The 14,435-nt window shown below is 38.6% G+C and overlaps 1 protein-coding gene across 9 annotated transcripts in view; it reads left to right on the top strand.

Moving 5' to 3' along the window:
• Positions 1 to 11,206, top strand: part of MPHOSPH9 (M-phase phosphoprotein 9) — a 55,672-nt gene extending 44,466 nt beyond the window's left edge. For 8 of the 9 annotated variants that reach the window (XM_069081541.1, XM_069081540.1, XM_069081533.1 and 5 more), the window contains one exon: positions 376 to 969. In XM_069081541.1, the coding sequence (XP_068937642.1) occupies positions 376 to 579 (204 nt within the window). In that variant the 3' untranslated portion in view covers positions 580 to 969. Of the gene's footprint in view, positions 1 to 375; positions 970 to 2,675 lie in introns of those variants that run through there. The other variant, XM_069081539.1, reaches the window with a different exon arrangement.
• Positions 11,207 to 14,435: the final 3,229 nt, after the last annotated feature.

Raw genomic sequence — 14,435 nt, 5'->3', positions numbered from 1 at the left:
ATATACATAATACATGGGGTTCATTAAACAAGCACAGTAACAACCCCAGAATACTGACCCCCCCACCACCTAGATGTGTCCTTATCTGGGCTTGGGTGTCCCAAGGCCACTCTCTGCTTTCTAATTGGTTAAATCCACCTGCTGTTGCCAGCTTCTTTTTATTTGATTTTATTTCACTTTTAGTATTATCTAGGAGTTCTATGGGAACTGGGAATCCAACTTCTTCCCAAGGCTGCTGTCTGGTAACCTTACTTTTATCAGTAGCCTTCTTTCAGCAATTTTTATGTGGAAACTTAACCCTTTGCTACTTCTCACGTCATTAAAGTAGAATTCTTTCTAGGATGTTGTTTTATAGATTTTTGCATGTGTTTACAGATAGAAGCAGCCCTGAGTCGAATGCCTACTTCTGGAGGAAGAATGACCTTGCAAACAAGATTGAGCCAGGTGAAAAGGCATTTAAATCCACCCAGAGGCTCACAGGCAGACTCTACCTACAAGAGGTTTTCTTGTAACTCACTTTGGGACTCCATTTTCCTCACATTAAAACCCCTGTTGAATCTGTCAAATGCTTCTGTCTAAACCCACAGTGACAACTAAGGTTAAAATGTATTATTTTTTAAATGATCACTTTTTATTTGAAAAAAATTAGAATGCATTTTGGTGGGTTTTAGTAAGTGATGGAGTTGTGGAGGATTCCATACACATGCTTCTTTTTAAGAAAATCTTTTTCAAGTTATAGTTTTCTTATACTAAACCATTTCAAAAAAAGATTTTAAGGTTTTCCACAGATTCTAGAATATCTATATCTCTGAGTCCCTTAATTTAGTAATCACTTAAAATAGTTGCACTTTGCAACTGGAATTGTTTTGTAGCTGTCATTCCACTAATTGGCCAGGAGGTGGTGCATGTTAACCCAAAGTTATTTCTCCCTGGAATCTTCTCAAAATAAAAGAGAGTTGCTTATAATTATAGGGCTATTTTAGCTCTGTTTTGTCTTCATTATTCTGTTTTGTAATATTTTACACATTACAGCAAGAGTATTAGCTCTTAAGTTGGGGAGTGTTTCTATTATTAAATAATTTCCCATTCTGGCTTTGATTTCCCAAGCCTTTGGGGAAAACTCCTTTTAAGTTTTTTGTTTTTTTTAAAGTGATCTGGGAAATCAAGGCTGGCAAGATTCCTGCTGGCCTGGAACCCAGCAGAATAATATCATAGGAAATATTTAAGGTCCAGGGGCCTTAATTTTATCTGTTTTCTCCCTACCCTTCAGTCTTACCTTGTTTGGAAATAGTTAACATTTCATAAGATGTGACACATACTTTCTTTTTCCATGGTTCTTTGGATTGTCATAGAGAGAATTTTGCTCTCAGAATTAAAACCTATTCAAAATCTGTGGGCTTTGTTTGTGTTTTCTCAGGAGAGTATAAGCTTTTTGTTAGCAGGGACGGTTTCATTTTTGCCTTTGTATGGGTAGGACATTGAATTCAATTGAATTTCAAGTAAGAGCAGATGATGTCATTCTTTCTATCTCTTAAGATAAAATTTAAAAACCTTATTTTTAGGACAGTATTCTAAGTTGTTAATGGTATGTAACATTTTAATACCCGAGATAGTAAAATCAATCTATGTCTACAAATCAACTTTAATTGGATTTTAAATTACAAATTTAAAATTCTGGCAAAATATTTCTTACTAATCTGCTAATAAAATCTCTCTCCCCGCTCCCCCCCCCCCCCCTTGGAGATAGTCTAGGGCTTTTTTTTTTTCTTTTTTGGAGGGGGAAGGCAGTGACTTGCCCAAGGTCACACAGCTAGTAAGTGTTAAGTGTCTGAGGTCAGATTTGAACTCAGATCCTCCTGACTCCAGGGCTGGTACTCCATTCATTGTGCCACCTAGCTGCCCCAGGGCTTTATTTTTTAAAAGTCAATAGTAAACACACACACATGAAATAGAAAATTTCCAGTGGCCTCTTATTTGGTGTAACAAGTAGCTCACAATTATGTACTGCTTTGCAAAAGGCTTTCTTCACAACCCTACTCTCCTGTGGGTATGTTTTTTACAAGTGCTATTCTCATTTTACAGATGGGGAAACTAAGACTTAAGTGACTTGGCCACAGTTATATTGTTAGAACCATTACTCAAACCCAGGTCTGTCTTGACTACAAACCTGGTGCCCCTCTGTTACATATATGTCTCTATGTATCTCTAAATTTCTTTCTGCCTATATGATTGCTCTAGATTTAAAACAAAATACTAGCGTGGATATATAGGTGACAGTTGTTATTTCAGAATCCATTGTAAAGTTCCTAAAATAAGTTTCTTCATTTTCACTGGAATGAGATTTCTTCCAAATTTCCTGTATTGATAATCTTCTAGTAAGAACAGCTTTTTTAATATCCTTATTCAAAATAGTTTTTGAAAATACATAATTATTTCCTAAGGGTAGAAATTTATTTTTTTATTATTCAGCTAAAAGAGGAAGATGTAGGTGATCAATGAGGTTTGTGCTGAAGATGAAATAAAACATTGATAATGTTAATGTCTGTAGTTGCTCCTTTACAGAGAGAATGGTTAAATTTAAAAGCAGTTTTGAAACAATAGTTTTGCTGGTAGTTACAGAGCCATGGAATTTATTGTATGCTGCTAATGTAACTTTTTTTCCTGTGTTTATTCAGGAGGCCTTAGAAGATCGTTTGGAAAGGATTAATAGAGAACTGGGTCCAATTCGAATGACACTGAAGAGATTTCATGTTTTGCACTCCTCTGCAAATCTCTGAGATTTGTAGCTATTAAATTTTGAGACATTTTTCTTTGCACTAATGTATAATTATGCACTCAGAAACTCATTTTATACAGTTTGTAAACCCTAAACAGTAGTTTTAATCATGCTATTTACTCTTAATATTTTATATTTCAAGTAGCCAACTTAAATTTTAAAGCTATTTTTGTTATGCTCAGGAATCTCTTAATTGTATATTTTACTATTTAAAAAGTTTTATTTTTAAATAGTGTATGTCTTCAATTTATAAGGATAAGGAAGAATGAACAGGGAGGCTTTCTGTTTTCTAAAAACAAAGTGTTATCCTTTTAAAATGAACTTTGCACACCATTTTTCTAGACTTATATTGTAAATAGGAACTGGGATTTTTTTGTATAAGTACTTAGCAGCACCTAGCTTTTTATAGTGTCAGAACAATTGAAGCTTAATGCACAAAAGGATTTCAGTGAAACGTTGTGTTTAGTTGAAAAATTTTTGATGCAAATTCTATTTCAAATACAGGTGTGAGAAAATGACCAGCTACTTATATCTTAGTAGATTAGAAATTGGTTAAGTAGTTTTAAAAATGAATAATATAAGAATAGCTGTCATTTTTTCCCCCTAAAATATATTCTTTGTAAGGAAGTAATGATGGATTCAATATTTTATTTTGCCACATAGCAGTGCTTGAAAATTGTAAAGATTATTTACTACATAGAGGAGAAAGCTGGGCCTATATTGACACATAGGCCATATTGACACAGACTGTCCTTTGTTTTAGTGATGTTCTTGGGGACCCTTTGTTGAGTGGGAGGTTTTGCTGGCTCCCCCTACCCCAGGCCTGGAAATGTGCTTTGTGTACCACACCTGAAAATTCCTTGCCACTACTTGAAAGGGATTAACAAAATGGTAGGTCTGCTTCCTGTTATCTGTGATGACTTTTAACTGATCAGCTGTTAGCAGAGGGTGGTGGCAAATACTAGCCCTCTAGGTGCCCCTGCTTCCATATAGCAGGCACTAGTGAAAGCACCAGTCTTAACTGGGCCTTCCTTCACAGCCATCCTCACTCACTGCTTGGCATATGACACGCCAAGTGTGTAGACAAAGCTTAGTGTCTTCCCATCTGCTTTGGCAGGGGCACCATCCCACTCCTCTTACAAAACCTGGCTGTCAGCAGTAGTAGACAAGTAAAAGCCTCTGTCTGCTGTTGAGGCATTGATCGCTTGAGGTCTAATGAGACCTTTATTCAAGCTCTGTACTTTTATGAGCACCCATAAAGTGCTACCAGAAAGTTCACGTTTTAGATTTTCTTTTTCTTTCTTTTTTTTTGAAAACTCTATTCTTTTTTTGGTTTTTGGAGGGGGGAAGGCAGGGCAATTGGGGTTAAGTGACTTGCCCAAGGTCACACGGCTAGTAAGTGTTAAGTGTCTGAAGCTGTATTTGAACTCAGGTCCTCCTGACTCCCGGGCTGATGCTCTATTCACTGCACCACCTAAATGCCCCTTTAGATTTTCTTTTGCCTTTTTTTTCTCATATAGTTATTGACAATATATAATTTTATTGAAGCATTTCAGATTCAAGATATAGAAAGACACACAAACACACACACATATATACCTTTTCTACACACACACACACACACACACACACACACACACAGAGGCACTTGGGGGTAGAGGGTTTGGAGATGGGTGGAGAGATCCTGGATGAGGGTTCCAAGCCAGTGTGAAGGAATTCTGTCCTGGAAACAGTGTGCCTGATTGCTACCATTTTTGCCTGTATCAGTGGCTTACTCTTAGTACCCTTCCTCCTCCTCACCCCCAACAAAGTATTTAGGAGACAGAAATCCGTCACTTTCCTTATCAGTAGGAATCAAGTGCCTTTGTTTTTCTTTATTCAGGTGTTTTTTTTATTCAGACTCCTTTTACCTCCTAGAGATAAAGAAAGGAAGAGATCATCTCATTCATCATGTAAAAATCTAGTGAAAGGACTGGCCTTACTATTGATATTTCTGGTCTAGAATATTTCCCCACATATAGAAATGTTTAAAAGAAAAAAAGATTGATCCTCTGGAAACTATAAAGAAGTTGCATTATATCCTACTTTTCAACTACATTTTAAAGAAGAAAGTTAACAAAGCAGAAGAGATTATGGTTTTATCTTGTCCAGTATTTATCTCCTAAGTAGCCAATATTGGATTATTCCAAGAATGATATTTAAATTCTCCAGTGAATATACTTTGCTATATTTGGCTCCTGGAAAAGATATACTTTTGTTTTGAATAGTGTAACTGATTAGAAACAACAGACAGTTTGTACTTGCTTATACACAACAAAGAAAAATATGAAGATTAAAGAAAGAATATCCATCTTTGGTGACTCTGATTTCCTCAATGTGACTCCTGCCTCCAGTAGCGCAGATCACACCACATCTACCCCCATAAATACACCAGGGAGATCTCCGCCCAACCCAGAGGGGCTTTTCTCCAAGTCTTTTAATGTTCTGTAATATTGGTGCAGCAGGTGACCTGTCCGTCTATTATCCCTTGGTCTTGCTACGTGACTTGACCACGATTGCATTGCCTATCTCAGATCTCTTTGGTGATATCTATTATGCTGCTTCTTGTGGACAGTTTGCCATATATTAACATATTTATGTCCATCATACATCTCTTCATTGCTTTTGGGTAGCTTGCATTTTCTGATTCATGGGGTTGATAGATTTTGATCTGGAAGGATTTTTAGGTCAGTTGTCCAGACCTGGCATTTTACAGATAAGGAAAGGGAGGCCCAGAGATGTTAAGCAGTTTGGCTGAGGTCACATGGGAGTAAGTGATGTAAACCCAAATCAGCTGCCTCCAAATCTAGTGTGCTTTCTACTGTACCATGCTGCATTCTCTTTGCTATCTTCCCTTATTTCAGGTCTTCTGAGAATCAGCCCTTCAAGATCATGCTCCTTCCATCATGGACCCACTCTGTGGTTCTTTTTTTCTGTTAGTGCCAGTTCTATTTCCTCATGCAACACATTGGGAACAGTGATTGGAATCCAGATATGGTGATCCCAGTGTTAATAGAAGAAAGAAATTGTCATGGAAATCTTTGTAATTTTTTTTCCATTTTTTATCCCTTCTGGTTTAATCTTTAAATGCTTTGAGGATGATCTGGCTTAACTGGTTGTCATGCCATACTATCTACAAACTCGTTTTTTTCCTCCACTGCTTTTTGCTAGTTCAGGGAATATCATGGCTCGTCTTACATTCTCGGTAAGGTTTTGAAAATGAGTTTATGTTTTCAGCTGCTATTGCTCTGGGCTGCTACATTCTGTGCTTGATAAGGAAAGCAAGTGCTGCATTTTGGCCTTAGTGTGGTGATTGCTTTATATCAGCTAAAATTCATAGAAAATGATGATACCCCATGTTGGTGTCTGTTCCTTTATCTATTTCACATTTTTTCCCTGTCAGTAATGTAGTTAAATGTTGAATTGGGGCTGTTTTAGTTGCATATTATAGCTTCTATCTTCACCTTTATTTGTAAAGCTTAGCACAGTGCTTGGCACATAGTAAGCACATATATTTTATTATACTTTCGATTTCATGTTGATTCTCTAAGAAGTCGGTAGTCTTACTGCACAGACAGCTGATTTGGAAATGACTCCCACATTTGTAATTAGTCATTTCCTGTCTTTTTAAGATATAGTCAGTTTAGTTTTTGTGTATATGGCATTTCATACTTGGCATGTCCAGTGCCTTTCCTCTCTCTGTCTTCCTGAAGGAATTAATTCATTATATGGGAACCTTTGGTCCCTTTTGCTTCTTAAATTAATCTGTGCCGTATTTTCCTAAAAAAGTTTTGTAAGCTTAGCGCAGTTGCTTGGCATGTAGTAAGTGCTTATATGTTAGCTAGTATTAGCTATTATTATTACTACACATCAGTTTCATGTTGATTTCAATATTTGCACTAAGAAGCCGGTATCTTACTGCACAGACAGCTGATTTGCAAATGACTCCCACGTTTGTAACTAGTCATTTCCTGTCTTTTGAAAGATATAGTCAGTTTCGTTTTTGTGTTATGTGGTGTTTGGTGCTTGTCATGTCCAGTGCCTTCCAACTTTCTTTCTTCCTGAAGAAAATATTCCACTATATGAGGCTTTTTAGAGAGGTCCCTCTTTTTTCTTAATTCTGTGCTGTATTTTCCTTAAAATATTTTGCTCTTTTTTTTTTTTTAAAGCAATCAGGGTTAAGTAACTTGCTCAAGGTTACACGGCCAGTTATTTCTGGGTGTGGTGCTGAGTATCTGAGCCCGGATTTGATCCAGATCATCCCGACACTGGAGCCGGTGCTCTTACTCGCTGAGCCACCTGGCCGCCCCTGAGCAATTGGCGTTAAGTAACTTGCTCAAGGTTACAGGGCCACGTGTTTCTGGGTGGGTGCTAAGTGTCTGAGCCCGGGATTCGATCTCCAGGTCTTCTCAACACTGGAGCCGGTGCTCTTACTCGCTGTGCTACCTGGCTGCCCCTATTTTGCTCTTTCTTTATGCCTACTTTTGCATTGAAATCAGCAAGTATTAGACTCTGTCAGTCTGATTTGGAGGGTCTTATCAAAGTCTTTCTAGAACTTCTCTACCTCCTTATTTCCTGTGCAACTGGTAGTACATAAGCTACAGTTCTCTTCATGTGATCTTTTTGCTTATGCTCATCAAGAATACCACCCATAATCAGTGAAATAGCTCTTCTTGTCTTTGAGTGCAGGAGAAAACCAATTCCTCTATCTCTCCCTCTCCAAGATGAGCCAACCTTCCATTTTGGTGCAGCCGGCTTCATTTGTGTCAATATCCACAAGATTGGTTTTTTCCAGCAGGATGTGGACGCTTTCATTGGTCAAGGGTCTAATACTTAAGAGTCTGTAGTAATTGTGGATAGTGTAAAATAGGTGGGGTTTTGGGGTTGGGTTTTTTTTTGCACCCCTCTACCACCATCACTGTACTGGTAGAAAAAACCTGCACAAGACTGAGAGCCATTTTGTATTTTGTTTCATGGGTTGCCATGTCCACAGAGTTCATGCCATAATTTCCAGAATTTCTGTACTTCAGGCAGAGTCTTGGAGGACCTCTTGTTGGGGATATTTTGGTGGGGATTTCCTTTAGTGACTGGGTAGATGGCCACTAAACTCACTTCCAACTTAAAAATTCTGTGATAATTAGCTAGGTCGACACAGTTTGTTACGGGTTCCATACCTGAAACTTTTCCAGAATGGTAGAACTTTTAAGAGCTTGTGTACTACCTTCTGTATAATCTGCAAGAACCCAGGGTTCTACCCATGCTATAATTAAAACAAACAAACAAACTTTTATGGAGATATTTTATCTGTGTACCTTGCACAAAAGGAAACCAGAAAAGCTCTCCCTATCAATTCATTTCCCTTTGCTACATTTTATACCCTGTAAGAAGTTTCAGCCAGCAGAAAGAGATTTATTTAAAAGCTCTATCTCTTAGTCTAGAGAGGCCCAACCTGACCTCTGGGTGGTCTTTCATTTCCCAGTTCTCTGTATTGTTTATAAGTGACTTTGGCCAGGGCTGCTTTTTTATGCAAATAGGGAAAGTTCACAAATTGTTGGTGCACAGTAGAAATCTTCCCCACCCTCATCTGGTGTCCCTAGCTTGAACTTTCAAGGCATTTTTTTTTCTTACAAACTAATAACTGTTTAATACTACAGGCTTTTGTGCACTGGTTGGATAATTTAACCAGTATACACTGGTTCTAAGAGAAAATGAATTCTAAACTCTGGACAACAAACTTTAAGAAATGTACTTGATGGTTGAAGGCTGTATAAGCTTTGTCTACACACACACACACACACACACACATACACGCATTTCCTATAACTTAAAAGACTTTCACTTTGCTGCTTTGTGCCTGGCACATAGTTGGTGCTTAATAAATGCTTCTTGGTTGATTGAAAGTAATAGGAAAAATTATCTTGGAGAGTACAGATTCAGACACTACCTTGATTCCACACAAAGTTGGTAAATTTTAACCTATTTGAAATAAAAAATAGATGCAGGACGACTTTTCCAAAGAATATAGCCAAAATATTTTTCAAAAATAATTTTTTAAACACATTCTGTCAAAACACACCTCTTTGAGAAATGTTAAATGTACATAGGAATATACAAAGGGAATTCTTTATATTTAAAGTGACATTTCTATTTATTCTTTTGAGTATTAGAAAGCTTTAATATCAGCACTGTAAAATTATTATTTTAAAAATTATGTATATGACCTAGAGTCTAGAAAAGCAATGTAGGCTTTGCTGGAAGTTTTAATTTTGAAGCACTTATATTCTTGTAAAATTTACTTAAAATGTTTTTGCCTTCTAAAGAAGTTCCTTAAAGACAACACAAGCAAATGATACTAAATCTTTATATGCTGCAGGTCTTTCAGAAGCTTTACAAAAATAAAATGCATACCTATTTACTGTTTTGAGTGAATGGGTATTGTTATCAAGCCTACCTAACTAACCATTTGGCCATTGCTGATTGATTATACTGCAGAGAAGTTGCTAGAAAGATTCCCATCTTTTCATGACTAGTAGCCTAGCTTGACTGGAAATTAAAATGTAGGGAGAACTGCTGGGGTCTCCTGTTACTATTACTCTCAAGTTTGGGTTGCTTTTTTTTTTTTTCCAGCCTTACCATTTGATGTTTCACTCAAGTCTGAAGAATCTAATTACAATTTTTGAATTTGCTGAATTACCTGTTGTAATCTCTTGACCTTCCTGGATAAAAAGAATTGTTTTGTTCTCATGTAATTGCTTTTTTTCAAGATCGAATAATGATTGAGCTGTTTATGGTTGGACACCATCAGATCTTCAATCAATCCGAACTGGTTCCTGTGACCTTAGCCTACAGGGACAGCTTTTCAGAGCACAAGTGACCTTGTACATTTTTGCTCACTCCATTTCTGGCCCTGGCAATTTTTGTGTTGAAGGTCTACCCATCATGTGACAGTTTTATCATATTAGTGAAATAGTGATGAAATGACAGGCACTAGAAGTGTGATTTATGCCAGTCATAAGTAAAAGAAGGCATCCATAGTGGTTCTTTTACATGGTTCAGACTCCATTTTCTATTAGATGGTAAGCTTGCTGGGGGGGGGGGGGGAGGGTGGGAGGAACGACCATACCTTCTTCTTCTCTATATAAGCTTAGCTTCTAGCACAGTGCCTTACATATACTACTCAGTAAATACTTCTAAAATAGTCTATTGTATGGCTTGCCTGTTAGGAATACTACTTGACAGTGTCTAACTGCTATAAAATATGTCTATTTTAATAGGAATCTTTAAACCCTAGACAATGCTTTGAATAAGTTCGAATTCACTTGTTTGAATCCAATAATTGCTTTGCTCTTGGTAGTATCAGAACATGGGCTGCATTTTGAATGACCTAGAGAGCAAGAATCTTATTTTTTGGTAATTATCCTTTTAGATAGCTCCCTATACCCCTAGAAAACCCTAACTGATCCTAATGTATGTTTAAGAGGTGGTTAGAAAGTAACTTAAGGTGAGGACTGGGCAAGTCATTTCCCCTCTCTGGACCTCAGTCTCCTTATTTGTGAAATTGAGGAATTTAGACTAGATCACTAAAGTTCATTCCAGTTCTGATTCTGTGACCCATTTGTAAATTCATCTTGGTTTGAACCTTGTATGATGAGAATAAAGAACTCATCTTTTTTCCCCCCAACATAAGACCATAAATGCCACAGGGAGACACAGTGTCCAGCTTCTGACACTGAAGCTAAGCAGTGAATAAATAACCTGTTAGGACTCTTTTAATTGATGGGTTTATTCGAAGCCCTTTTTAAACCTCTTCATAGTCAGCCTGTATCACTCCTTGGAGTACTGATAGCCATATATTTACTGCCTGCCACAGAAAGTAGTCCTTTGTTTTTTCCAAAACAGTTTCTGAGTTTCAAGTGCCTCATCAATTCTGTATTTCAGGATTTGGTGAACAAGTCCAGATTTGCTGTAGTCACATGTTTCTATAGTTTCATAAACACTGCTCCTGTAGCCTCTCAGCCATTGTTGCAGGTTGATTTATTTTAATTTTTTTTATTCTCTCAAATTGAAGCCCTTTCATCATCTGAGCTGCTCTTTCTTGGACCTTTTCCCATTTTGTTGTCTTTGGGGTGCTGGGGAAGAGAACAAATTGAATCTGATTGGTTTGGTGCATCTAGGTTTTGTACTGTTAGCAGGGATAATACAGTTATTTGGCTTCTAATGTTCCTTAATTTTACTGTATTTTCTACTTTAGAACCAAGGCAGTTCATTGTGCCATTGTGTTAAGTGGATTCCTACATCTCTTATTTGTAACTCATAACTTGAAGCCCATCACTTGATGTTGTTATATGTTTTTTTCCTAAATAAATTGCCTTACACTTGCCCACACGAAAATTCATCTGCCACTTTTTTCTCTATGCACAGTCACCTGAGATCTTGTTTAAATTTATTCTTATTTGCCTGGCTTTCACTACCCAGAAAAGCTTAATGTAGTGTGCCAGCTTGGGGATTACCACTTCTTCATTCAACTCAGTATAGTGACACAAAAGGGCCTTTTGTGTTAGAGACATCATGCTAGGCGGTAGGGTCTACAGAGACAAAAAGTTTCTGACCTTGAGGAAATTACATTCCATATGGAGATACAGAACATGTAAATGGTAAATATAATGAGAAGAGCATTAATTGCTAGAAATGGGGAGGTGAGGAATCAGGAAAGACTTGATGGGAGGATATAATTCCTTAACAGAGCCTCGAAGGAAAACAATATAATTCTAAGAGGGAAAAATGAGGGAGTGTTTTCTAGCATGGGGGGTGGCCTATACAAACAAGTAGAGATGATAAACTGTTGAAGGGATAGCCAGTAGGCCAGTTTGGTTGGAATGTAGGGTAGGCAAAAAAAAAAAACAAAACAACCTTATAAAGGGCTTCGAATGCCAAGATGAGCTCATACTTCCTCCTAGAGGCAACAAGGAGCCAGGGAATATTTCTGAGCTGGGGAGTGACTTGGTCTGACCCATTCTGGAAGCTAGGCTGGAGGCTAGCCTGGAAAGAGGAGAAATAGGAATCATGGAGATGCTAGCCTGAATTAAGTGGTTGAATTCGGGCATGGGTTGTCTCCTTGGCAGCTGTTTAATAAAGAAGGTGAAGGAGGAAGATGGGACAATGCCTCATAGATTGTTAGCTTGTGTGAGTGCTGGAATGTTGATGTCCTCAACAGAAATAAGACACTTTGTAGGAGAGAGGGGTCAAATGAGTTTCATTTTGAACATCGTAAATTTTAGATGCTGGTGGTACTTGCAGAGAGTAGTTCAAGATGCATGACTAAATCTGGAGAGAGATTTGGGGCTAGATACATAGACTTAGGAGTCATCACTCATGGTGGGAGAAGTGGAATGAGAAGAGAGCCAGGTACAGAGCCTCTGGGATAGATCTACTCAGAGTAGATGATTCTCCAAGGAGAACTGAGGGGTGAGAAAAGTCAGCCAGGGAAGAGGAGGTCAGAAGAGAGTGTGGAGAAGGGATTTCCCTAAGAATAGCTTATCATTAATGACAAAAACTGTTAAGTCTTTGGAGGGACCCCACTGTTCAGACTTCCACATTACAAAATATTTTTATTCCTACCTACCAGGTGTTTTACTCTGATGTGTCTATTTTTTTTTTAAGTCTTGTGTGGAACTCTGCAAGGTATATTGGAAGTCTAAAAAAAAGGGGGGGGGGCCACACCACGTGAAAGAATGCTCTAAATCACTAATAAGAAAAATACATATTAAAAAAAAAACCCTCTTGAAGTTTCATTTCACACCCACTGGCAAAGATAAAAACGTTGGATAAAACAAAGATAAAACGTTGGAAGACACTAATACATAGAGTTGTGACAGTTGTGAGGTGATTTGGAATTAGATTTAGGCTCATGGGGTGTAATAAGAATGTAAATTTTTAAGATCTTCCCTGCCCCTAGGCTAATGTGCACCTGAAGCCTGGGGTGGGAGGCTTGTTTTTCAGTAGATACTTCTTGATTGGCCAGTGAGTCAATAAGGTTGTTACATTCTCTGAGCCAGGAGAAGGCTATATAAGCCCTGATGTGGAGCTTTGTTTTGGGACTCACTTTGAGAAGTGTTCTGTGATTTGATCTGAATTCTGGGAAGCCGTTTTTGAGAGTCCCCCGGCTTTGAAAAACCCAGAATGTGGAAACCCAGATGTTGACTGGGTATGGATGTAATGGTTGGACAATTTGGAAATCTGTCTACTTGATGTTTCTGTCTTGATAATTATGCCTGTATACTTTGAGGTTCAGGGTGCTGACCTTTTCTCCTGAACAAGGTAAACGATATATGTCTGACTGATTAAAGTAAGCTTGTTAACCCATTTTGAGTTGCTTTCCTTTAACAAAGCAGATCCAAGAACCTGTGGTAGCTGCAAACCCTGAGGACGCTTGGGGTGCTTGCTGCTACATGGGGTTAGAACTGGAGCCCCCCCCCACCTGCAGAAGGCGGGTGCCAATTCCCCTCATTTTTGAAGAGGAAAGGTAGACCCACTATCCTGGGGGTAGTAAGTGGAAGAGGTCACATTACTGTCACTGACTGGAACTTGATACTAAGCTGTCTGTATGAGCCCTTTGATCCAGTGATAGTGTATTAAGGAGAAATATACAAAATTAGGTTTTTATAGTGGCAGTGGGAACCCCATTGACAAGAATGGGTGAACAGATTATGGTACATGGATGTAATGGAATATAGTGGCATAAACAATGATAAAGAGGGCAGCTAGGTGGCGCAGTGAATAGAATGCCAGGCCTGGGGTCAAGAAGATTCAATTGCCCGAGTTCAAATCTGACCTGGGACACTTGTGTGACCCTGGACAAGTCACTTTACCTTGTTTGCCTCAGTTTCCTCATTTGTAAAAAAGAGCTGGAGAAGGAAATGACAAGCCACTCCGTATCTTTGCCAAGAAAACCCCAAATGGGGTCAGGAATCTGAGTAGCACAAGAAATGACAAATAGGAAGAATTCAGAAAAGACCGGTGTGAATGGAAGCAGACTGCAGTAAACAAGACTTTTTAAAGGCTTAGGAGCTCCGATCAAAGCAGTGACCAATGATTACTTCAGAGGGCTGATACCGGAGCAGTGCTCAGCACAATGGCAGTGGCTTATAGGTTAATGAGTGAGGCTTAGGACAGTCGGTCCAAGGAACTTTTGTTTTTGCTTGGCCTTTTTATAAGAGTGAAGGGAGAAGAGTCTTCGAGAACTGAAAAAAAGGCAACAATTTAGCTACGCTTTGCTATGAAAACCTGCTAAGCTCTTTCAAAGAATAAAAACCTTTAAAAATAGCTGACCCCAAGGGATGCGATCTTAAGTTTCCTAAAGGGGAGTGAAAAGATGACAAAGTTATCTCGAGCGCAGGAAGCCAAGTTCAACTGTTTTGGGACTAGGCACAAATGGCTCTCGAGGTTTCCGGGGTCTTTGAGCCATCAAAGACACCCCCCTTTCAAAGGCACTCCACTTCTCCTGTGGCTGAACTTGTTTCTCCAGAGTTGGGGTCCAGAAGTTTAGTCTTCGGCCAAAGTGGCTGACGGTGCCCCCGGTGGCCGCCAGGCAGCCGTGTGCTGAGGGCAGTTCTGGGGCCGA

Source organism: Petaurus breviceps, unplaced genomic scaffold, assembly GCF_028583685.1.
Source record: "Petaurus breviceps papuanus isolate PSGF00001 unplaced genomic scaffold, PetGlider_PUasm1.0 99, whole genome shotgun sequence".
In the NCBI taxonomy this organism is placed as follows: Eukaryota; Metazoa; Chordata; class Mammalia; order Diprotodontia; family Petauridae; genus Petaurus; species Petaurus breviceps.
Note: the sequence above shows the minus strand (reverse complement) of the source record. Positions and strands in the feature narration are given on the sequence as shown.